This window comes from Chiloscyllium punctatum, chromosome 8 (genome assembly GCF_047496795.1).
Source record: "Chiloscyllium punctatum isolate Juve2018m chromosome 8, sChiPun1.3, whole genome shotgun sequence".
Taxonomy (NCBI): domain Eukaryota; kingdom Metazoa; phylum Chordata; class Chondrichthyes; order Orectolobiformes; family Hemiscylliidae; genus Chiloscyllium; species Chiloscyllium punctatum.
In genome coordinates, this window is record NC_092746.1 from 34,302,469 (window position 1) to 34,328,802 (window position 26,334).

The 26,334-nt window shown below is 39.6% G+C and overlaps 1 protein-coding gene across 9 annotated transcripts in view; it reads left to right on the forward strand.

Annotated features, from left to right (window-relative positions):
- snx13 (sorting nexin 13) overlaps positions 1-26,334 on the forward strand; it is a 188,986-nt gene that overhangs the window by 95,461 nt on the left and 67,191 nt on the right. For all 9 annotated transcript variants that reach the window (XM_072575355.1, XM_072575356.1, XM_072575363.1 and 6 more), the window contains 5 exons: positions 4,011-4,112; positions 6,019-6,107; positions 9,047-9,130; positions 9,730-9,868; positions 14,042-14,130. In XM_072575355.1, the coding sequence (XP_072431456.1) occupies positions 4,011-4,112; positions 6,019-6,107; positions 9,047-9,130; positions 9,730-9,868; positions 14,042-14,130 (503 nt within the window). The remainder of the gene's footprint in view (positions 1-4,010; positions 4,113-6,018; positions 6,108-9,046; positions 9,131-9,729; positions 9,869-14,041; positions 14,131-26,334) is intronic.

Below are 26,334 nucleotides of genomic sequence, written 5' to 3' on the forward strand. Positions count from 1 at the left end.
TCTCTCGATCTCTCTCTCGATCTCTCTCTCGATCTCTCTCTCGATCTCTCGATCTCTTCTCGATCTCGATCTCTCTCGATCGATCTCTCGATCTCGATCTCTCTCGATCTATCTCTCGATCTCGATCTCTCTCGATCTCTCTCTCGGTCTCTCTCTCTCTCGGTCTCTCTCTCGGTCTCTCTCTCTCTCTCGGTCTCTCTCTCTCGGTCTCTCTCTCTCGGTCTCTCTCTCTCTCTCGGTCTCTCTCTCTCTCGGTCTCTCTCTCTCTCGGTCTCTCTCTCTCTCGGTCTCTCTCTCTCTCGGTCTCTCTCTCTCTCGGTCTCTCTCTCTCTCTCGATCTCTCTCGATCGCTCTCGATCTCTCTCGATCGCTCTCGATCTCTCTCTCTCGATCGATCTCTCTCTCGATCGATCTCTCTCTCTCTCGATCTCTCTCTCTCGATCTCTCTCTCTCGATCTCTCGATCTCTCTCGATCTCTCTCTCTCTATCTCTCTCTCGATCTCTCTCGCTCTCGATCTCTCGCTCTCGATCGATCTCTCGATCTCGATCGATCTCTCGATCTCTCGATCTCTCGATCTCTCGATCTCTCTCGATCTCTCTCGATCGCTCTCGATCTCTCTCGATCACTCTCGATCACTCTCGATCTCTCTCGATCTCTCTCGATCTCTCTCTCGATCTCTCTCGATCTCTCTCTCTCTCGATCTCTCTCGCTCTCGATCTCGATCTCTCTCGATCTCTCGATCTCTCTCGATCTCTCTCGATCTCTCTCGATCTCTCTCGATCTCTCTCGATCTCTCTCGATCTCTCTCTCTCGATCTCTCTCTCTCTCTCTCGATCTCTCTCTCTCGATCTCTCTCCATCTCTCTCGATCTCTCTCTCGATCTCTCTCGATCTCTCACGATCGATCTCTCTCTCTCGATCGATCTCTCTCTCTCGATCGATCTCTCTCTCTCGATCGATCTCTCTCGATCTCTCTCTCGATCTCTCTCTCGATCTCTCTCTCGATCTCTCGATCTCTCGATCTCTCTCGATCTCTCTCTCGATCTCTCTCTCTCTCTCGATCTCTCGATCTCTCTCTCGATCTCGATCTCTCTCTCTCTCTCGATCTCTCTCTCTCTCGATCTCGATCTCGATCTCTCTCGATCTCTCTCGATCTCTCTCGATCTCTCTCTCTCGATCTCTCTCTCTCGATCTCTCTCTCTCGATCTCTCTCTCGATCTCTCTCTCGATCTCTCTCTCGATCTCTCTCTCGATCTCTCTCTCGATCTCGATCTCTCTCTCGATCTCTCTCTCGATCTCTCTCTCGATCTCTCTCTCGATCTCTCTCTCGATCTCTCTCTCGATCTCTCTCTCGATCTCTCTCTCGATCTCTCTCTCGATCTCTCTCTCGATCTCTCTCTCGATCTCTCTCTCGATCTCTCTCTCGATCTCTCTCTCGATCTCTCTCTCGATCTCTCTCTCGATCTCTCTCTCGATCTCTCTCTCGATCTCTCTCTCGATCTCTCTCTCGATCTCTCTCTCGATCTCTCTCTCGATCTCTCTCTCGATCGATCTCTCTCTCGATCGATCTCTCTCTCTCTCGATCGATCTCTCTCTCTCGATCTCTCTCTCTCGATCTCTCGATCTCTCGATCTCTCTCGATCTCTCTCGATCTCTCTCTCTCTCTCTCTCTCTCTCGATCTCTCTCTCTCTCTCGATCTCTCGATCTCTCTCTCTCTCTCGATCTCTCGATCTCTCTCTCTCTCTCGATCTCTCTCTCGATCTCTCTCTCGATCTCTCTCTCGATCTCTCTCTCGATCTCTCTCTCGATCTCTCTCTCGATCTCTCTCTCGATCTCTCTCTCGATCTCTCTCTCGATCTCTCTCTCGATCTCTCTCTCTCTCGATCTCTCTCGCTCTCGATCTCGATCTCTCTCGATCTCTCCCGATCTCTCCCGATCTCTCCCGATCTCTCCCGATCTCTCTCGATCTCTCTCTCTCGATCTCTCTCTCTCGATCTCTCTCTCTCGATCTCTCTCTCACGATCTCTCTCTCGATCTCTCGATCTCTCTCGATCTCTCTCGATCTCTCTCGATCTCTCTCGATCTCTCTCGATCTCTCTTGATCTCTCGATCTCTCGATCTCTCTCGATCTCTCTCGATCTCGATCTCGATCTCTCTCGATCTCTCTCGATCTCTCTCGATCTCTCTCGATCTCTCTCGATCTCTCTCGATCTCTCTCGATCTCTCTCGATCTCTCTCGATCTCTCTCGATCTCTCTCGATCTCTCTCTCTCGATCTCTCTCGATCTCTCGATCTCTCGATCTCTCTCGATCTCTCTCGATCTCTCTCGATCTCTCTCGATCTCTCTCTCGATCTCTCTCTCTCGATCTCTCTCTCTCGATCTCTCTCTCTCGATCTCTCTCTCTCGATCTCTCTCGCTCTCGATCTCTCTCTCTCGATCGATCTCTCTCTCGATCTCTCGATCTCTCGATTTCTCGATCTCGATCTCTCGATCTCTCTCGATCTCTCTCTCTCTCGGTCTCTTTCTCTCGGTCTCTCTCGCTCTCGATCTCTCTCTCGATCTCTCTCTGTCTCTCTCTCTCGATCTCTCTCGCTCTCGATCTCTCTCTCTCTCTCGATCTCATCTCTCTCGATCGATCTCATCTCTCTCGATCTCTCTCGATCTCTCTCTCGATCTCTCTCTCGATCTCTCTCTCGATCTCTCTCTCGATCTCTCTCTCGATCTCTCTCTCGATCTCTCTCTCGATCTCGATCTCTCTCTCGATCTCTCTCTCGATCTCTCTCTCGATCTCTCTCTCGATCTCTCGATCTCACTCTCGCTCTCGATCTCGATCTCTCGGTCTCTCTCGGTCTCTCTCGGTCTCTCTCGGTCTCTCTCTCTCTCGATCTCTCTCGATCTCTCTCGATCTCTCTCGATCTCTCTCGGTCTCTCTCGATCTCTCTCTCTCTCTCTCTGTCTCTCTCTCTCTGTCTCTCGATCTCGATCTCGATCGCTGTCTAAAACAATGCAACAGCATATAAAATAATAATTGTTCCTCTTGAAATTCAAGAAAATCACCTCCCACATCTAAAATATCTCAAAAGAGCAGCCTGTTACAGCCAGAAATTTTTCCTGTCTTCCATCTTGCATTACCCTGAATCTGAACCATTTTCAATCAAAACTTGAAAGTTTGCAAGGTGAAAACTGGGAACAACAGAGATGCAGATTTATCTGGGGATCTCTGTGCACAGATCATGAAAATATAATTCCTCTGTTGGAAAACTATCCAATGTCATATTGGAATTTAGCATTTGTGGCGAGAGGATTTGAATAGAATAGGGAGAAATTTTGCTGCAGCTATATAAACACTAGATTAGACCATATCTGGTGTATTTTGTGCAATATGGACTCCATGTGGTATGTTGTCTTTGGAAGTGCAGCATAAATTCACCAGAATGTTAACTGGAACCCAAAGAATATATAAACTAAGTTTGTGTTTCCTGAAATAGGTAATGTTCATTTAATTTTGTTTTGAATTTTGAAAGGAATTGTTTCAGTGTATGGAGATTTTCTTTCTGGAATCATGGGTAGGGGATGTCACCTTAATAAAAGTTAGGAAGTAGTTCTTTGTGCAAAGGTTAATGGAAGTGGGGAAAATTCTCCCACAGAAAGCAAAGATGCTTGCTTACTGAGATCTATAATTATTTTCTCAGACAAGGATGTGAAAAGAGATGGAGCTAAAGCAGATAGATAGAGTTGAAATATAGATCAATCATTATTTATCAGTGAATGGTGACCTGAATGGCAAAAGATGCTCTACTGTATTTTTACAGACTTTTTGATTTAGAAACTTTTTATAATGCATTAGAATATCTCTTTGTGTATTTCTTTGCAGTCATGTCTGTGACCTTTAACCAACTTTGCCAATCTAACTATCTGTTTTAAAATTAATTAAAAATGCCTTAAAATAACTGCAAACATTTAATGAGTTTGAATATATCAATTGGAACAACAATCCTGTTATTTCAGATGTTTCAGAAGAATTTGTTGACACTTTTTTTGAAGTTGAAGTGGAAATGGAGAAAGAAGTCTGCCGTGACCTGATCTGTACTTCAGTTAAAGATGAAGAAGGTTTATTTTATTTTATTTTTTAACATTTCTACTATTTTAGCTAAATATGGATAAAGAAGTGAGAAATTATTTCATATTTTAGCTTAATCAATTAATACAAACCTATTGTTTCTTTCTTACTTGCCTGTCTGAAACCCAGAGTCAGTCTATAACTTTTTTCAATAATTCCAAGTATACTCTGAAAACCCATGTCATGTTATGCTCATTATTTATTTGTTAAAAAGACATTCTGATTAGAGTCTTGCCTTTTGAAATTGTGCCAGCCTGTCTTGCTGTAGCTGCTTTAAATCAAATAGTATTAGGTTAGTTGTTCATATCTTATGCAATTTTGTGTTCTTCCATGATGTTGCTGTTGGTTGCTTTTTAATGCAATTTGTTTGCAGTCTTTTTCTTGTAAATTCTCTCTTCTATTAGGGGTATCTTTTGTAGTAATCTCCATATTTGGTACTAAGTCAGGACATTGAGCTTGAGGTACATTTCACCAAATCACCTTTTAACAGCTTTAGCAAAGCATTCCTTGATTTATGTGATGTTAGATGTGTTTTTGATCAAACTTGGTGCGTAGAGTTTTTGTTTTACAGAATTAACAATTGTACATAGATCTTTTATAAAAGCAAATTGACTACTCCTGAAAGCAAGTAAAGCTATGTGGAGCTTTTAAACCCACTGGATTAAAATGGTGCAAGTTCTAACAGTTTCAGCCGTGCATGACTGACCGAGGAGAAGGATAGTAGAATCCCTCCAGTGTGGAAGCAGGCTATTCAGCCCCTCAGTACGCACTGACCCATGCAGATTTGGGAAGAATGTGCAAACTCCAAACAGAAGTCTATGGGTAGAATTGAACTTTGGTCCCTGGTGTTGTGAGGCAGTCATGCTAACCACTGAGCCACCCCAGTGACATGAGCTATATTTAAAATGTTCAGATCATACATTTCATATTACAAAATACTCACTGAATTCTACAAAAATCTCTAAATTCCCCACAAGAAATCAAACCATTTAAGCACTCTATAAAATTGTAAAACTCAATGCTGTACTTTGATTGAAAATAGAGTAAAACTTTTATACTTTTGCTGGGTTTTAATTTACGGTTAACTGTAAAACCTTGATTATTATTCATTTAAATTTGACATTCTTTGAAGTCTTGAATTGAAAATTATTAAAATAGAGTCTCATATTTTCTGACTTTTTCCAAACTGAAAGAGAGATCTTTGGCTATGTATTTTTAAACAAATCACTAAGCTAGGACTGTTACCTTTTAATTTTGAAAGGTTGCACACCACATGCTTTCATTTTATTTGAGGTAACTAGATTACAGCTTATTTTTATTAATAATACTATTTGTGAATTCTTTTTTGACATATTTTAGTCTAAATGATTAATGCTGAGCCTTCATCTTGAACTGGAGGCATATTATATGGTTTTTGTTTGGAATCTGGTGTTATATAGCATCCGTTTCTCTTGCAATCCTTCAGCCCTATGGGAAGTAATTTGAACTATTTTCCAGAAGGTGAAGACATACTTTTCCTTTGTACTTCAGGGTGATCTTCCACATTCTTCCTTCTGTAAATTTAAGGTTGTCCCAAACACCATGTTCTTAAGGCCAACAGATTGTAATGACTCATTGCCCTGTCTTTGTTGACCCACATTAGCTCCTTGTTAAACAACACCTTCATTTTAAAAATCTCGTCGTTGTTCTCAATTCCCTCCACTGCCCTCACCCCGTCCTTGACCCTTCACCCAGCTCTATAATGTCCTCCAGGTGCAATAAGACTGGTGCTACCTATAGTTTTTCAATTTCATGAGATAAATAAAATGTTATTGTTGAAGCAACATGACCTGTTGGAGAATTTCGATATGTGTGTTAAAACAAATTGTTGATATCAAATTTTCTTCCTTTTTGTAGCATTCCTGAGGGATCTTTGTGAGATATTATTGTATTTGTTTCTACCTCCTGGAGACTTCCATAACAAAAACATGAGATACTTCCTGAGGGTGAGACTTTTAAACTTTGAGATTATTTTATACTTAATAAAAGTGATATGAGCAGTAGTTAATCCAACAGCTACCTTTTGATATCTGATCTATCTGGAGAAAATGAAGCTGTTTCATCTCAAGATATTGAATAAATAATGTAATAGTGAAGAAACAATAGTATGGTTGAGGGAATTGATCACGAGGTAATACTGTGTGACAGTTTACATGTGGAAACTGGACCCATGTCTTCAAATCTTGCGACTTTAGGATGATGTAAATTAGAAAAAGAAGGGCCTGTGACAGGCTTCCTGTGTAACTGTGGGCATTGAGAAGTAAAAGCATGGGAATATACTCTTCCAGCAATTTATTTATTCCACACCCCTGCATACCTGATGTTGGATGAAGTGTGCATTGTGCAATTTGGAAGAGTTTATTAAAAAACACTGAACAGTGGTATATAAGCTATTTTCTTTTCAATAATCATGAGCCTCAATTGTGCTGATTTTTAAGTACAGTTCGTCCAAAATCAGCAAGACCTTGGCCAATCAACATTCCATTTCAATTCAATTTGCATTCAGTGCAACTCAGGTTTTTGGTAATGTTATGAAGATGTGGATGCGCTGTACCTTTTTAAGAGAGTTAAAAGTTACCTGACAATACCAACTGTTCAGAACAAGTTGTAATGAAATCTTTTGGTCCAGTAGCTAAGGGTAGCTGGTTGCCTGGAAACAACAAAACAGATTCGAATAAGGCCAATCAGTTTAAATTATACCCCAAAACATACCAAACGACAATCAAGTTTGAATTTAGTATATTGATAATCTTAAAAGCCAATGACACAATCCAATGCTTTGGGGATATAAGGCAGGATAAAATTGAACAGTTGGGAGGAGAATTCCTAAACCATTGCCATCTGCAGACTGCCTAGAGAATAGCTTTCTTAAAGGTACCTTTATCGATCAGTGACCTGTGAAACAGAAATCCCAAAGAAGAAGAAAAGAAGACCAATTAAGATGTCAAGAGAAGGTTTGACATCTGGCTGGTTTTGAAAATTTGAATTTTTGGCAAATTTTAATTAGGGGTTTTATCGGAATAGTATTATAGAAGAGAAAGTAGGTTAGAGGAAGGAGTTATAAATAGTTGTTAGTTAATTATTCTCTGTTATACTTTAAGAAATAAAGTTGTTAATTTTTACTTTAAGTAGTTCTTGGCCTCTCTACATTTTACAGATTACTGCAAAGGATAAATCTTTTCTGTGTTTCTGGATTTAAATTAAGCAGGGGGGTTTACCCTGCGTCATAACAGTAGTCCTTTATATTAGTTTTGAAAACATCATGAAGAAGCAGGTCCATCTGCAAAGCTGGCTCTCCCCAATTTAAATTCACTGCCATTTACAATTTCTGCTAATTATATTTATTTGCAAGCCTTCCAGAGGCATCCAGAAATTGAGCTGGACCTTTTGGGTATAAAAACATAACTGTTAAAAAGTTTTTTGAATGTTTGTTTTTTATAAACATGTGAAAAGAAGCAGCACTGTGGCTTAGTCATTAGCAATGCTTCCTAACAGTGCCAGTGACCCGGGTTCAATTCCACCCTCGGGTGACTGTCTGTCTATGTGGAGTTTGCACATTCTCCACATGTCAGTATAGCTTCTTCCCACCGTCCAAAGATGTGCAGGTTATGTGGATTGGCCAGGTTAAAAAACCCATATTGTGCAGGGATTGTAGGTTAATTGGATTAGCCATGAGAAATTCAGGGTTACAAGGATAGGGTAGAGTGTGTCTGTGTGGGATGCTTTTTGGAGGATCGGTGAGGACATTTTGATGGGCTGAATGACCTGCTTCCACATGGCGGTGATTCTATGATTCTATGAAACTGACCACTGTAACCCAAGTGGAGATTCTCGTCACTTAACATCGGACAAATTGAATGTTATCGTCCTTTTTTTCTGTTTTGAACCCATCTTCAGCTATAGTACTCAAACATCATCAAATTCTTGCTCTTAAAAGTAACAAAGAATTTTTAAAAATGGTTTCTTCGGAAAGATATCCAATAGCATTGATTTTAATCAAGTTTGAATTTGGCAAATGCAAATGCATTTGAGATGAAACTGGATTGTGAATGGTAGCAGGATCTATGCACTTTTTGAAGTGAATGCACAGTCTTGGAGTCATGAATTGTACCTAAAGTGAGAACTCTATTCTGTTGTTCTTGTACACGGATAGTAGTTATTTCACAATTAATGCTGTTGTGTCCAAAACATTAAAATGACTATTTTGTTTTAGATAGATGTGTACAAATAAACTTACGTTGCACATTTTCACTTTTTCATTGAGATGTTAAGTCAAATAATTATCTTAAGTGACTAAAACTGTTCAGCCTTTTTTAAATTGCTCAGTATCCTCAATTTCCTGTGTCCTTGAGTAATCTACATCTTCATATAGCAGGTGCAGTTTTTCAAGTGCAAGTCATTTATCTAAAACTGCTTCTGTGTGCTTTATCTGTTGACGAACACTCATCAATATAACAGACTGTTAAAGTGGGTATAGAATTGTGGTGATTAAAAATAAATGTGTTTATATCCAAAAATGACTACAAGAATGTATTTCATTGTTTCAATTTAAATAAACTGAGCAAAGTTTTCAGAGGTTTTGGAATTTTGATCGAATTGATACCTGTTTTTAAGGTGCAGATGAATTTGAAGACAATTTTTAAGAAAACTTCTGTATAATATATATAAAATTGACTCTTGAATATGTTTTCTGTTGATGGTTTGTTACTCACAGATAAATAATTTTGGTTTTATTATTGCACATTTTGGGATAGAATTTTCAGTAGGCTAGCAAAGCACTTAACTATGTGCGTATTTTATGAAGTGTGTAGTTTCCAGATGTACTGACACATTTTACTTATGACTTTTAAAATAATCCTTTTCAATAAGTTATTTTATTTTTCAGGAAACTTTGGCAAAAGGTATTCTTTTGCCATTAATCAACCAACTCAGTGATCCTGACTACATTAATCAGTATATTATATGGTTGGTAAGTGACAAGCATGATATTAAGAATTTTGAATCTGTTGGAATCCTATTATGTTTGGTGAATTATGTACCATGAACGTATAGTTTTAATAGAGTTGCACTTGATTCAATGTGTACTTGTAATATATGAATCTATATTAGTGGAATAAATATAGGGAATAGATGGTTGTATCTTGTCATTTTTCTCCAAGGATGGATAAAGTAATAAAGTGAAGGAGCTTAGAAGGGACATCAGGATCCAAATTTTCCTTTATGGGAGAGTAAAGCAATCAGACTTAATTAAATTCATGCAGTTACCATTTGTTTGGAGATGCAAATCTGCTCTAATGGTGCCCTGGCAGCATTTTTCAATCCTTTGTTTTAGTTTTGGGGATTGATGCCTGTTTGAATAATTCCTGATGAAGGGCCAGGAAAAATAAATTTAAACAGGAAAACATATGTTTTAAAAATTTCAGAATGTATTTTTGATAACAATTATAAATTAGGTTTGTTTTTTTTCTTCAATGACTTTTGGCTGTGCCTTCTCTTTTTGGATATTCAGTACAATTAAACCTTACTTGATACAATTATTTTGTAAATGACTGAAAATCTTTATTTCAGATCCGCGATGCCAATTGTAATTATGAAGCCTTTTTGAATATTATCAAATTAAGTGACAAGGTCGTAGAACTAGAAGCAGTGAGGGATCGAGCAGCAGAAGAGCTGCAGTATCTTCGATCTTTAGATACTGCTGGTGATGGTAAATATATGTTTCTTTGTGGTTTTGCTTGCCTTCTTGCATTCTGTTGTAGGCAATAAGTTATGCTGCCTTGATGAAAAGTAGACGAATTGTTGATGTAAGGGAGTAAATTTTCCTTTTTGGACTATGTTGAAATTGAAGTTGGACACTGCGCTATAGATGAAAGCAGGAGAGGTTATCACTTGAAAAAGTTAAGTGGAGCACCACTTTTCGCTGCGACAGACTTGTTTGTTTTTGAATTAGTGAGGAAGATACTTTGACACAGAGGACCGAGTTCAATACAAGCCAAGGTGATGTAAACACTCATGAGATCTGTGAAAACCGTGAGAAATCTAACAAGGTCTTTGTTGACATGGAGAACAATGGATTATATTTTCCAACTGAATTGAGATGTTTTTGCTATGGAGGGGCAAGATGCCTAATAACAAGAGCTGTTGTTTATTGTTATTCTCAATAATTGCAGATCTCGCCTCATTAATATACAGCTTCATATCTACTACTTGCCCTAAGGAAACTAGATGCTAAAACTTCCTGTCATGAAAATGCATGGATGCCTGGTCACTCCAGCTCACTTCTTCCATTTCAAGACCTCTATTTTGGACACTTGGCACCAGTATACCAGGACATGCCACATTGGCAGCAGCAGCATGTACTCTATATCCATTGATCTTAACATCAGACATACCAATCACTCGGCATCATTGTGGCATAACTCTGATCCACGTGAACCACACTCCTGTATAGCAACGCTTCACCCCAAGTCCAACCAGCAGCTATCATTGCAATGTTGTTGCAAGAGAACCTTGCTTACAGACTAGGCAAGATTATATCTCATGGACATTTGCTTATGCTTTTATCACTCTCTCGCTCACTCACCTTGGGCTGACCTGGTTGCTTCCAGCATTTCTGCTGTGAGGAAAGCCTGCCAGATGACAGCTGTCTAGTTGAGCTTCATTTTGTTACAAAACTATAAAAGCAGCACTGCCAGAGACACCCTGTGAACTGGAGAAATCTTGTCCCTTCTGTGTGGGTGAAAAGAGACAAAAACCAAGAGGAAAGCATTCTAAAAAGATCTAGTCCATTGTAAAAGTGAGAAACAATTATATCTTCAATGACCTGCTAACATCTGTAATGCTAAAAGTAAGAATAAATGGCGAGAGCCAATTTAACCTACCCTTCTGATCTGAAACTTTTGATCTACATAATTTTCTTCCCCATCTACAGGTTTTCCACACATAATGTATGTGAAATCATCTGTCTTCTGTATGGTTTAATTGCAAATGGGTATCTATGTATTTGGTGTTTTAAACGGATGTAGTTTAAATTGTGTGAGTGTAGATTAGGAATTATTTTAATCTCTGTTAGTTGTTAAATTAAGAATATTATGATAAATAATTATTCTCTGTTAATGACAAAACCTGGTATAAGTTGCTTTTCTCATGACTAGTAGTCAGTCAAATTGGTCACCATCTTTGTATTTATGATAGCTTGCTGAATACTTCCTGGTTACGTCATGACACTGAATGGATTGTGTGTCTTGTTCATGGGTAAATAAAGGGTTATCCATATGGGGCCAAAAATTGGTCAATGTGGTTACTAAAAAAAAATGCTAAAAAAAAAATGAATTCCAGAAGACATATTACAAAAATTCAGGTATATAATAGAAGAGAAAATATAGAAAGAAAGTTGAGGATGGACAGTCAAGTAAGCTAATTTGATGTATCTTTCATTGGAAAAACTTTAGAACTGAATTGTCCATGCATCAGTGCAATGGCATTTGTTAATGCCAAGGAGATACATGTTGTATGAATGTCTATTTTAGTCAAGAGAATAATGTATGATTTTCACTATCTTACTTATAGGAAGGACTTAGGTTTTGAGGCCAGAGTCATGTGCAGACATTGAGCAAAATAAATGTTGGTACAGAAGCAACACTGCAACCAGGAGGAATGGTGAACACATTCTCCTTCACCAATATACATTCATTTAATTTCCTGACCTTCTCATTGACAGTCTCTGCATCATTTTACTCTCCATATCTGCAACTAAGACCTTTTAACCTCTGTTTGTAGTGTCTGCTGCTTTTATTTTACAATCATGAGGAAATGCCTTCAACTTGATAACTGAGTTTGGACTGTTTATGCACCTTCCCCCATTGATGCCATTACTAATGCACTGTACAACTCCTGAAACCAAATCTGCGATTCTGACTGCCAAATCTATTATCTGGCTGCTAGGTTTCTGTCGAAGACAGTAGGTGTTCAAGAACTCATTACATCTTGTTGTTCATTTGTGAGAGTGTTGTAGGATTGATTGAATTATAACGATAGCTAAAAGGTTTAGCTGCTGATGCCCACTTCCTGACACATTTACTATAATGTAACGTTGGGGATACTATTTTCTTGTCAACTGAGACCCATCCATGTTTGCTCAAATCACATCAGATTTATAGATCTTTCCCTCTGCAGGTTTACTCAACTGCATTAAAAAGGGTTTGAAGTCCTTTTTCAAGGTTCTTTCTTTTTTGTCTTGGATTGTTGAAGCCTCTTGCTGCTTCAAAGTCATTGGCTTCAATCTCAATCTGATATTTTATTGTTCAACAACTTTGGAAGTTCTACCAATAAGCAATCTGCTGCGAATGTCTCAAGTTTATATGTATCCGGCTGTAAACTGCATTATGACAGCCTTACTGTGCAATTATTTTGCAGGCAACAATACAATTTGTTGATGATTGTGTAGTGTTCACGCAATTGTAATTTCTCAGAAACTAAAGTTTCAATACCTGGGTAACATTCAGGCTTGGACCTGTGACCACTACTATCTAGAAGAACATAGACATCAGCTGTATCATCCGCAGATGTAATCTCCAACCCCCATGTAGTTCTGACTTGTTATTATGTCATTGTTCTTTCATGTTGTTTACACAAAATCTGAACTTCCTTCCCCACAGCTCATTGGACATGCCTACAACAAATGAACTGCAGCAAATAGCTTACCACTGCCTCCTCAAGACAGTCCGGCATGGGCAATGAATGCTGGATTTTTCAGTGGTGATCATGTCCCAAAATGAATAAAGAATAGTGCAAGTTTTCTGGGACAAATCCTGCTTCTTGCACGTGCTTGATTTTAACAATTCTCAACAAGACCTGACTTTTTTTACTTTAAAGACCAACTCTAACAAAGACTAGTTTTAATGCAGCAATGCTTAAGCAGAATCTACCCAGCTGGCCTTGATTAAATTGTGTTAGTCACGCTTAAAGTAATCAAGTGTTAATCTATTTTAGTGAAAATCCTATATTGATAAGATGACACACCATCTGTACACAACTTTTAAAGAAACAATGGGCATGAGGAAGTAGCTGCCGCAGGGATGATGAATAAAAACTATCAATAATTGATTGTCTTTGCTTGTGAAAACACAATTTCAAATTATTGAAAATGAAGCAATCTGCTCCTGATCGGAAAATGTTGGAGAACAAAGTATGGCATAATGATGGATTTCTGTAGGATACTTTAAAGATTGTCGAGTGATGAAATATGGTGAGATTGGTACTAGGTCTGAACTTGGAAGAAGAAGTTTTTATTTCTTGTGCCTGTTACTACAAGTCTGGCTATGACAGCTTTCTGCCATAGTAGATCCTGTTTTTTTTTCGCTGTACCAGTTGTTTCTATGGACCATGCCCCAAGGCATTCTTTTCCCTCACCTTTGGCAAAATTGGTCTCAACATCGTAAACTCTGTGGTATATCAATTAAGGTGTACAATTTCCAGAACTTTTAAAGAAAAACTCTTTCCTGATCCCAAATAAAAATACCATATATTAAATAAACCTTGACTTATTAGATCAGCCTGTATTATCAAACTTGCCTGAATACTTAATGAAGAAGATTGTTGTTTGGACAGGGGTTTGTCTCAAATAAAACTTTGCAAATCTGGGCTTTCCACTGACAGCCACATCTGTGAAATTAAAATTAAATGAATTGTTTTTGCCAATTCAGTCCTTACACAATCTGGCTTAAACTTTCTTAAGTTAGTCATTAACATTACAGTTTCTTTTGTGTATCATTTTTAACTTGTATTTCTGTATATGTTTTAGTTATTTTATGAAATATAACTTAAATAAGTTTAGAATTTTGAGTTAACAGGTTTTGAATAACTGCTGCTTTAATTTCAGATATAAGCACTATAAAGAATCAGATAAACAGTTTACTGTTCGTGAAGAAAATCTGTGAATCGAGAGTTCAAAGATTAAACTCAGGAAAGGTAACTGGTTTGAATTCCATATTTATCAGCGAAATACTTTTGATTTTTTTTCTTGAAGCCAAAGTTCCTATCATTTTCAATTGAAGATTTTAAAGTATTAATTTAAAAATGAGAGAACAATATCAAATCCATTCATGTGGTTGAATTTTCTACACTTGCTTGCCCAACAATGCATGTATGTGTAAAATTAAAATGAAAGAAAATTGTCTGTCTCAACTAAGGATTTTACAAGATTGGGTGCCTGTTCAATGCTGCCATAAAATGTACATATTGTTGTTGATCCTGTATTCAAAAATGAAATAGTTAACACTCACGATGAGTATACGTGTTCATCATTTAATCATGCCAGATTATGCGCTCAAACTTCCTCCTTCCACCAACCCCTTCAAACCAAGCAATGATAGATAAATTTGAAAAAGAAATAATGCTGAAAATCTTGCTAATTTGGAATGTATTCAGACATGTTGAAAATGCATAGTCATTTAATTATGAAAACAGGTTAGTTATAGCATTTCAGATGCAAGATGTTTCTTTAATCGAAATAGGGAGAGTTATATTTGATCATTTCAGTTAATACTTTTTAAAATAACCAAGAAATTCTCTGGTCTCTCTTCTGGTCTCCTGAAATATCTTATTTGAGTGTTTTTTTCCCTTTGGAACCTCCCAATACGGCATCCTTGAGGCTGAAAATAGACACTGTTGCCAATTGTCTGGCACTTGTGACGAGGCTTGAAAAACTGTCACAGTATCATTGCTATAATTTTCTATCTTTTTCACAAAGAGAATTGTACAAAATTCTTCAAAAGTATTAGTGTTCACAGCATGTATAGCTGAAACGTTTTCCCATATGTTAGCTGGTAGAAGCAAGGCATTCTGCTATTTTCAATCCTTTCACTCAAAACCTGTTCATTTTGAATCCAGTTCATATTTGTAATACTGAACAAGTTTTGTACCCACCTTATTATGTGCCTTTCAGTTCTTTATAATTTTGAATTGCTTCTAACAGCAACTCCACTTTCTCTTCTGAACTGACACTTTTAAAAAAATCTTCTTTAAAATCTCAATTTTGAGTGTCTGCTTAAAGCTTTGAGCACCTTTCCTGAAGTCACACTTCAATATTTTGTCTTTAAATTGAACATCCTGCCACATTTTGTCTGTTCAATGTTATACGTCAAAATCTACATTACATAACCTCTTTTAAGGTAAGAAAACGTTATGAGGCACGCTGCTGAGATATTGCAGCAAACAGATACTGAATCAAAGATGTTGAGAGGGATGGTCAAAGTGTTTTTTAATCCTTAATGGATGTATCTGGAATGGAAAAAGGAATGAACGGAAGAAAGTGGGGTTTAGATGAATAAAGGCACAACCTCTGTCGGTGAAATGAAAGGAGCATGCTATATAAGAACAGGTTAAATAGGGATAGGAGTAAAACGAGTGGATTATATGATCCTTGGTGTGCTCAATATGATCATGACTGATTTTCTTTGACTGCATTTTCTTGAACGATCGAAATTCTAAATATCTCTGCTTTCAGTACATTCAAGGAGTTATCTTAGAATTCAAAAAAATTGCAAACCTTTACATGATTTTTTTTTCTCATCAGGCTTAACTGCTTGGCCCCTTATATTAAGACTTTGTCCATGCTAATAATTCTCTAGTGAGCTAATCTATTGATCTGATCTACACTTATGGAGGGAGAACCAGAGTTAATTTCCAAGTTGAATATGACTTCTTTGGAACAAATGAGAGCTGGAAATTTGATGAGCTATTTGTTGTAAAGAGAGGTTTTGGGGCAAGTGGAACAAAGAAGAGTTCTGCGAAGTATAAAACATGACAAAAATGAGAAATCAAAGGTATCTTAAAACCAAAAAGCGAAGGAAATGGTAATGGTTGAACAGAAGAGGGGAAAGCATTGGTCCAGAATAGGTGTAATAGTAGAAAACAGGTCAATTCTGACTCTCAGCAAAAATGTAAACTTCAGTTATCAAGGTAGATTGGGGAGATTGTGACAGTTGCTCTTGGAGAGAAAATGACGAAGGGAAAATGTGATACTTGTCCTTAATGTCATGAGAGCTCTGTGTAGAGTAAATGGGGCGAACCTGTTCCTACTTGTAAAAGGATCATGAATAAGAGGGCACAGATGTAAAGTGATTTGAGCAAATGTGATGAGAGAACTTCTTTTTCACACGTCAAGTGGTTCAGGTCTGGAATGCATTACCTGGAGGCAGAGTCTATGAAGGCGTTCAAGCAATGAATGGAGACTATGTGCAAAGATATGGGAAGCAGTTATGTAACTGGCATGAAGTCAGTGCTAGTTGGACAGCCAGTGCAAATGTGAGGGCTGAATGGGACCAGGAGAAATTGAGGACTCCTCAGATGCTGCCTGACCCGCTGTCCTTTTCCAGCATCACACTCTCGACTCTGAATGAGACCATCCTAGTTCTATGATTTTATGAAAACTAGGTAGAGATGCTGGAGAAATGAAGGCATCAAAATGGAGAGCAAAATTGGTGAACTGATTTTGCTGAACTCCATGTTGATTCTAGAAGGTTGTGAAAAGGAGTAGGACAAGCAATATTCCACATAATCTGTAATAAGATGGACATTACACCATGCAGGTACTCATAGCCACACTTCTTGTTTTGGAAGAAGTGAGCAGAGTTGAAGGAGAAGCAGGCAGCAGGGATTGGTGATTATAGGGGGCTGTAAATGGTTTCTGTTCAAGATTGAAGCAGAAATCATCTGGGGCATGGTAGGATGTAGCGGGATTGGATATCCTTAGTGAAGAAGAGGTGATCAGGGCCAGGAAATAGGCTAGAGTGGGTGAGGGCAACAGAGAAAGTAAGGAAGCTGACAGCATGCTAACAGTTCTTGATGTTAAAAAATGGTCAGTGCAGGTAAGGTGCTAATAGAGGGATCCAGGTGGAAGGAGAGTATTGGTGAAAATGCCTGTTGATTCTTTGCTAAAGATGTCAGCATGGAGGTGAATGTGATAGCGGAATCAGTTGATGTGCTGAAAACTGATGGAGGTGGGATGGGATAGGGGAGTCCTTTGCATTGGAGAGCAGATGGTTAGACCATTTCGAGAATATATGTTGAGAGGAGGGATTAGAAAAACAATGGGGTCAAAGAAGAGAATTTGTCTAGTTTTGTGCATAAAGAGGTTTGGCATTGAACATATGATAATGGATTACAACCTGAGGATAGGAGTTTAAATTTCAAATGTTAGGAGCTTAGCTCAGTTTAGTGATGTATCAACATTTCTTGGTGAAGGATAAATTACAGATAGCAGATTTTTAAATGAGTTTAAGTTGTGGAGACAAACTAGGAGAGCATTCGAATAATTCTAGAGATCATAAAGGCAATATGATCATTACAATGACTAATAAACTAAGGTAAGGTGGAGGCAATCATCATAACAAAAAAAACATAAGAGTTTAGAAATTTGACTTGGAGTTGAAATGGACATCAAACTTGAGGTATGGTTCAGCAATGAAACTGTGTTGGGGATGGGGATAGAATCTGTGGTGAGTGTACAGTATTTGTGGTTGGATCATACATTACGTTGAAATATATTTTGATGTACCATTGAGCTACACTGTATCCGTTTATTTGATTTGTAAATATATTATATTCCATATGCTATAATCTTCAGTATGATCAATACTTTGCACAGACATATTGAGTAACTTAGGGGGAAAATAATTGACCTGGATCTTTCAATGGCCAATCATTATTTCAGAGTAAATAGAAAGGGAACCCTGCAGAATTCCCATCAGCACTTCAAAAGAATTGCCTGGAAATTGAGGATCCTCCTTAGTATTTCCTCTACATCTAGAACTCTCAAAGTATTCTTTTAAATCTAACTGTTCTGATGAAAGAAAGTGAGTACTTTCTTGAGAACAGTTAGATCAAGTACATAGTTAGCTCCTGAGTAACTATATAGCTGATCCCATAATTAGCTAGCGACTGTCAGTGTGGAGTTTGCACATTCTCCCCGTGTCTGCGTGGGTTTCCTCTGGGTGCTCCGTTTTACTCCCACATCCAAAGATATGCAGGTTAGGTGAATTGGCTATAGTGTCAGGTGCATTAGTCAGGCGTAAGTGTAGGGTGGGTTGCTCTTCGGAGGGTTGGTGTGGACTTGTTGGGCTGAAGGGCCTGTTTCCATGCTGGAAGGATTCTAATCTAATTCCAATTTAAACATCTCCCTCATATCCTTACAACTCTCAGGATCTAACCTGACATTCTCTGAGAGCTGCCCCCTCCTCATTTTGCCTGCTTCAGGCCAGCTATCCCCACCCCATTCCCCATGAGCTGAATCCTTCCTCTCTGGTAACCAATTTACATGTACCTTCAAATTTCAGGCTATGCTGCTTGGTCCTGTGAAAAGAATGTGGTTTGCACTTCTCAACAATTCTGCACTTCAAAAAATGTGTCATTGTGAAAGCTTGGCTCTGATTCTGAGGCAGCCCTGATCAAAATCTCCTGTCAGAAACGTAGAGTGACTTTCTTTTTTATTCATAGAAAAAAAGTGGCAGTCTGTGTGAGGTTGCCATTCCTTGATGAATCTGGGGTTTTGCTGATTCTTTGCATTTGGCTCAACTTCCATTGCAATCTTTGTGATCTGAAGGCTATTGTTTGTTTCAATTTTTACACTAAGGCATTTTTCAGTTTTACTGTCTCTGATGTATTTTCTTGCTCCTGCTACAGAGAGTTAAAGGGAGGTTCTTGCTGCTTCCTCCAAACAATATACATTTGCAGGCCTTGACGAAATGGGAATAGTATTGAATATCTCACGACGCAGGGTGCAAAACTCTTAAAGGCTTCTGTCCCAGGGTATCTCCCTATGAAATAATATGCCTTCATTTTTACGTGTAAGTTGAAATCTGCATTAAAAGAATAAGTTAACTTATGATTGCCACCTGAAGGTCCAGTTTAATTTAAATGCAATAAGAAGCTATCAGATGATTTCATATAAAGTATGAATTCAATACATTGCAGCTGATAGCGAACTGCTGATTGGATTGAGTATGAAAATTATTCATGTCAATAAAACCTTCAACTGGGAATAACAGCTGCATTCAGGATTCCCAAATGTCTGGCCTTCTGCTACCTCCCATTTGCCCAGATTCTGGGCAAGGATTTTTTGCTTTTTGTAGACTACAGTATATGCTACTCTCCTATGTAGAATCATAAAATCCCTACCATGTGGAAGCATTGCTCAGTGTCCATAGAGTCCACACTGAATGTCTGATGAGCATCCCACTCAGACCGAACCCCTACCCCCATCCCCACAACCCTGCATGACCTATGGCCAATCCACTTAACCTATATATCCATGGGCACTAGGGGCGATTTAGCACGGCCAGTCTATCTAACTTGCACATCTGTGGATTGTAGGAGGAAACCCGTGCATACGTGGGGAAAATGTGCAAACTTGACACAGACAGTCGCCCAATGCTAAAATTGAATATTAATCCCTGGCACTGTAAGTCAACAGTGCTAACTATTGAGCCACTATCCTGCCTTGTGGGTTATGAAAATGGATTATGAAAGTTAATATTTCTAATGAGGAAAATGGGAATAAAAAGGGGACGACAAGGCATTAGATCAAGGAAGCAATAAGGATAATTCCAGATATTCACTACCACCTGAGAGAAGAAATTCCCTTATGTCTCAGTTTTAAATGAGTAATCCATTATTCTGTAGTTATGTCCCTTGCTTCAAGATTCCCCCACAAGTAGAAGCTCTGTCAAATCACTTCAGATTCGTGTATATTTCTTCAAAAAATCACCCATCATTCTGCTTAACTGTAATGAATAAAGACCTAATCTGTCCAACCATTATCAGTTAATTAAGCCTCTTCATCCCAGGAATTAGCCAGTTGAATCTCTTTTGAACTGCCTTTCATGTCAGTATATTCTTTTCAAATATGTGACCAAAACTGTACACAGTTTCGAAATGTCGATTTCGAAGCTCCTTGGATGCTGCCTGAACTGCTGTGCTCTTCCAGCACCACTAATCCAGTAATCCACATGCAGCCTTACCAACATCCTGCATTGTTCCAAGACGTCCCTAGTTTTATACTCTAAGGCCAAAATTCCATGTGCATTCTTAATTGCTTACTGCAGCTTAATCACTTGTCCTGTAGCACTTACTTCCTATTTGATTTCATTGATCCCCATTTTGGGATTACCTCTTCTGACATTATTCAAGCAACATTTTCATTGTTCAGTTGTGTGTAGGATACACTTACACCCACTCATAGTTTGGTCACATTAACCAATTTATAAAGTTTTTTTTCCCCACTGACTCTGTGAAAGGATCAATTTGTAGCTGCTCCTATGGCCCCATTCAATATGGTTGACACAACGTGGGACTTTGACTTGTCTTCCCAGGTCAGTCCAGGCATATACCAGAATTGCTGACTATGTTTTGCCATGCCTGTTCCAATTCATTGCCACCGCCAGTATCTGCCCATCATTCCAAATGTGGCCTCTCTCTCATGGTATGCTCTCAGCATTTTCAAGAGGTTATGCTAAATGCAGTGTGGTGCTACCACCCTTTCCCCTCTTCTTCAAATGCCATTGGCAGCTTTTACCCTCCTTGTTCTTCCTATCACTTTTTCTTACCTCTACCATATTCCTATTGTGAGATATTGTACTGTAGGTCCCTTCACTAACCCACTTACACATGCTTTATATTTACTCATTCATAACTGCTTTACTAAATCATTCACAAGCGAACACTGAATTCCCATTTCATTCATTCATAACACTGATTCATTCATAAAAACAGTTTTGTACTACATTTTACTATTGCAAGATAGACTAAAATTAAAACATTACTTCCAAACTCATTACTGCTTCTTCACACCTTTGACCCTTACCAGGTCTACTTCTACATCAAAAGCTACTTCTGAATAGGTGTCAGTATCGTAAATTATACCATTCCCATCAAATTTCCACAAAACATTATAGTATTAATCAGCCCTTACCAACCTTCTCTCTGACCTGAAAGATTATACAACATCAAACAGTTTCCCCTTATATTTCCCAGTTAAAACCTTATGACTGGACTGCCATCCCTTTAAGAAACTAACTATTCAAACAGCACTTATATGCAATTGCATGAATAAATGAATGAATGAAATTCACACTGGCAAATAATAAACAAATCTCTCAACCCAGCTGCAATAATCAGTTTAATATCCTTTATTCTTTTGGTAAATACAGGTATAATTTCTAATTTGTTTAGAGCAATTAGCCGAGTATTTTTACTAACATTTGCTAACTTAAAAGCCAAAAGGAGTAACACTTCTTTAATTATGCAGGTGGACCAGATAGGTGGTCTTAATTCCATCAGAAGTAACAACCTCTATTTTACTGATGTTTAACCCATCTCCTGTCTCTCTAGGACAGAAATCCTTCAAACCTTTGTGTACTGTAGATAAAACAATGTAACACCATAATGATGGAATTTCAATATATGTAAGAACTGTGTTCCATCATTGCCTCAAGCTTCCGCTACTGTGGTTGCTGAATATAGAGGCTATTTTCACCACTCACCTATTTTGCTCGTTATTTGAACACAATCCTATGCTATGTAAGTGGACTATGTTCATCACTTCAGGCTCAACTGCTGTTGTTTCGGTTACCCAGTTGAACAGGATCTATTCCCTTCTGATGTGCTGTAACCTTTTATCACTACTGCCTCCGGTAGTCTAGCAGCTCCCACTAATTCCTTAATTGTTGTCTCATTCTGTATATATCTTCCTCCTGAGGTAACATCCCCTCCTCAATTCTATGTTACCATATAATGATGTGAAGCCACAACAGTTTACCTGCTGTCTATGAAAGTGTTAGTCCGTTGAGTGTAGTGTCACATTGTGTGCTTATCTGTACACAACATTTCAATTTATTTTGAAAGGTTTTGTTTCTTCTTTCCACCACACCTGAAGACCTGGATGAGTCACTATCTGTGACAGTATTGACAACCCACATATTACCCTTGATCGGTAATAATCTGTAGGAGAAATTGTCGTTAATGCTAATTCTTACAAGCAATTAGATCTAAATGTGTTAATGATCAAATCAAATGCATTTACACCTCTCTTTCCTTGCACTGCATCCAACTTTGGACAATTCCTAGAAATAAGAGGTATCCACAAGTTCTCAAAACAAAGCATGTTTACTGTTTCTGTCTTTTCATGAATCTTGGATATCATCTGCACAGTATTCTTAACAGAAATCAAAGAATTCTATTTGATCCCAGGTGCCACATCTTTGAACATGCTTATGCTTTACATTTTAGGCCTTTAGATATTTCACAGCCCCAGATTTAAATAAACCAGTGGGGGTTCCCTATAAAATTGGCTTTTTTTTGTTATTTAATTAGTCCTTTGGTTGTTCTTGGTTTGGCCTCTGTCCAGGAGCATTACCTTTGTTCTATGATTCATTTATTTCACCTCTCTGAATTACCTTTCCTGACCATAGAGCTTTTGCCTTCCTGTTCCAACAATCTCATCTTGCCAGACTCTAACATGAATAATTTATTTTGCATGCCTATAAATGAAATGTTGTTCATTGCAAGGGAAAAGATTATAAAAGTAGGGTGTGACTTTTGTTTGAACCGTTGAACAGGGCATTGATTAGAGCATATCTGAAGCACTGAGTTCGGTTTAGTCATCTTACATATTTGAGAGATGGTTAATCTCATGTAAAGGTCACCTCTTTACTGACTTCGGGCCAAACTTTCTTTTTTTCTCACATGGTTGATTCATACGTCAGTCTATACGTTTGGGAGAAAGTGAGGACTGCAGATGCTGGAGATCAGAGCTGAAAATGTGTTGCTGGAAAAGCGCAGCAGGTCAGGCAGCATCCAAGGAGCAGGAGAATCGACGTTTTGGGCATGAGCCCTTCTTCAGGAATGAGGGAAGTGTGCCAAGCAGGCTAAGATAAAAGGTAGGGAGGAGGGACTTGGGGGAGGGACATTGGAAATGTGATAGGTGGAAGGAGGTTAAGGTGAGGGTGATAGGCTGGAGTGGGAGTGGGGGCGGAGAGGTCAGGAAGAAGATTGCAGGTTAGGAAGGTGGTGCTGAGTTTGAGGGTTGGGACTGAGACAATGTGGGGGGAGGGGAAATGAGGAAACTGGAGAAATCTGAGTTCATCCCTTGTGGTTGGAGGGTTCCTAGGCAGAAGATGAGGCGCTCTTCCTCCAGCCGTCGTGTTGCTATGGTCTGGCAATGGAAGAGTCCAAGGACCTGCATGTCCTTGGTGGAGTGGGAGGGGGAGTTGAAGTGTTGAGCCACGGGGTGGTTGGGTTGGTTGGTCCGGGTGTCCCAGAGGTGTTCTCTGAAACGTTCCGCAAGTAGGTGGCCTGTCTCCCCAATATAGTCGGCCGCCTACTTGCGGAATGTTTCAGAGAACACCTCTGGGACACCCGGACCAACCAACCCAACCACCCCGTGGCTCAACACTTCAACTCCCCCTCCCACTCCACCAAGGATATGCAGGTCCTTGGACTCTTCCATTGCCAGACCATAGCAACACGACGGCTGGAGGAAGAGCGCCTCATCTTCCGCCTAGGAACCCTCCAACCACAAGAGATGAACTCAGATTTCTCCAGTTTCCTCATTTCCCCTCCCCCCACATTGTCTCAGTCCCAACCCTCAAACTCAGCACCACCTTCCTAACCTGCAATCTTCTTCCTGACCTCTCCACCCCCGCCCCCACCCCCACTCCGGCCTATCACCCTCACCTTAACCTCCTTCCACCTATCACATTTCCAACGCCCCTTCCCCCAAGTCCCTCCTCCCTACCTTTTATCTTAGCCTGCTTGGCACACTTTCCTCATTCCTGAAGAAGGGCTCATGCCTGAAATGTCGATTCTCCTGCTCCTTGGATGCTGCCTGACCCGCTCCGCTCAGTCTATACGTTTGGCCAACACTTAGTACTTACCACCTGGTTGGAATTGAAATCGAACTCACTGTGGTATATATGTGCTTAATAGAATTGTAGAATAACACATTATTGTCAACACATGTCCAGCTCTTTGTGTCTCCCTTTGTGCTAATTTTAGGAACGTGGTTGATGGGAATAGTATTCAAATTGGAAATTCAATGATAACAGGCAGTGGGAAAGGGTGGATTTCAACTTGTTCAGAATGTTACATGTAAAAGTATGATCCCCCCTTTACTTTTGAACTAAAATTTACTTTTACACTAGAGAGAGTTCATAGAGTCATGGAGATGTACAGCATGGAAAAAGACCCTTCAGTCCAACCCGTCCATGCTGACTAGATATCCCAACCCAATCTAGTCCCACCAGCCTCCACCACATCCTCTGGTAGCTCATTCCATACACATACCACCCTCTGCGTGAAAATGTTGCCCATTCGGTCTCTTCTATATCTTTCCCCTCTCACCCGAAACCTATGCCCTCTAGTTCTGGACTCCCTGACCCCAGGGAAAAGACTTTGTCTATTTATCCTATCCATGCCCCTCATAATTTTGTAAACCTCTATAAAGTCACCCCTCAGCCTCCGACGCTTCAGGGAAAACAACCCCAACCTGATCTCCCTGTAGCTCAGATCCTCCAACCCTGGCAACATCCTTGTAAATCTTTTCTGAACCCTTTCAAGTTTCACAACATCTTTCCGATAGGAAGGAGACCAGAATTGCACGCAATATTCCAACAGTGGCTGAACCAATGTCCTGTACAGCCGCAACATGACCTCCCAACTCCTGTACTCAATACTCTGACCAATAAAGGAAAGCCTACCGAACGCCTTCTTCACTATCCTATCTACCTGCAGCTCCACTTTCAAGGAGCTATGAACCTGCATTCCAAGGTCTCTTTGTTCAGCAACACTCCCTAGGACCTCACCATTAAGTGTACAAGTCCTGCTAAGATTTACTTTCCCAAAATGCAGCACCTTGCATTTATCTGAATTAAACTCCATCTGCCACTTCTCAGCCTATTGATCCACCTGGTCCAGATCCTGTTGTAATCTGAGGTAACCCTCTTCGCTGTCCACTACTCCTCCAATTTTGGTGTCATCTGCAAACTTACTAACTGTACCTCTTATGCTCGCATCCAAATCATTTATGTAAATGACAAAAAGTAGAGGACCCAGCACCAATCTTTGTGGCACTCCACTGGTCACAGGCCTCCAGTTTGAAAAACAACCCTCCACCACCATCCTCTGTCTTCTAACTTTGAGCCAGTTCTGTATCCAAATGGCTAGTTCTCCCTGTATTCCATGAGATCTAACATTGCTAATCAGCCTCCCATGGGGAACCTTGTCGAACGCCTTACTGAAGTCCATATAGATCACATCTACTGCTCTGCCCTCATCAATCTTCTTTGTTACTTCTTCAAAAAGTCCAATCAAGTTTGTGAGATGTGATTTCCCACGGACAAAGCCATGTTGACTATCCCTAATCAGTCCCTGCCTTTCCAAATACATGTACATCCTGTCCTCAGGATTCCCTCCAACAACTTGAACAACAGGGACTGTGGGCGGCACGGTGGCACAGTGGTTAGCACTGTTGCCTCACCGTGCCAGAGACCCGGGTTCAATTCCCGACTTAGGCAACTGACTGTGTGGAGTTTGCACATTCTCCCCGTGTCTGCGTGGGTTTCCTCCGGGTGCTCCGGTTTCCACCTACAATCCAAAAAATGTGCAGGTTAGGCGAATTGGCCATGCTAAATTGCCCGTAGTGTTAGGTGATGGGGTAAATGTAGGGGAGTGGGTCTGGGTGGGTTACGCTTCGGCGGGTCAGTGTAGACTTGTTGGGCCGAAGGGCCTGTTTCCACACTGTAATAATCTGATCTAAAACTTGCCCACCACCGACGTCAGTCTCACCAGTCTATAGTTCCCTGGCTTGTCTTTACCGCTTATTCGATTGTTCTATGGAATGAAGAGGTTATCTCTGACAGAAAGTTGAACTGGTTCAGCTTATATCTGTTAGGGTTTAGAGAGATAAGTTGTGCTCTTATTCGAATCTTATAAGTTCCTGAGCGGACTTGACAAGGTAGATGCAGAAAGCATGTTCTCCTTTTGGAGGAGTTTACCACCAGGGGACTCCATTTAAAAATAACTCCTCCCATTTTACCTAGAGATGATTTTTTTTTACCTTGTAAGGACTCCATAAGACCATAATAAATAGGAATAGGAGTAGTCCGTTCAGTCCCTCGA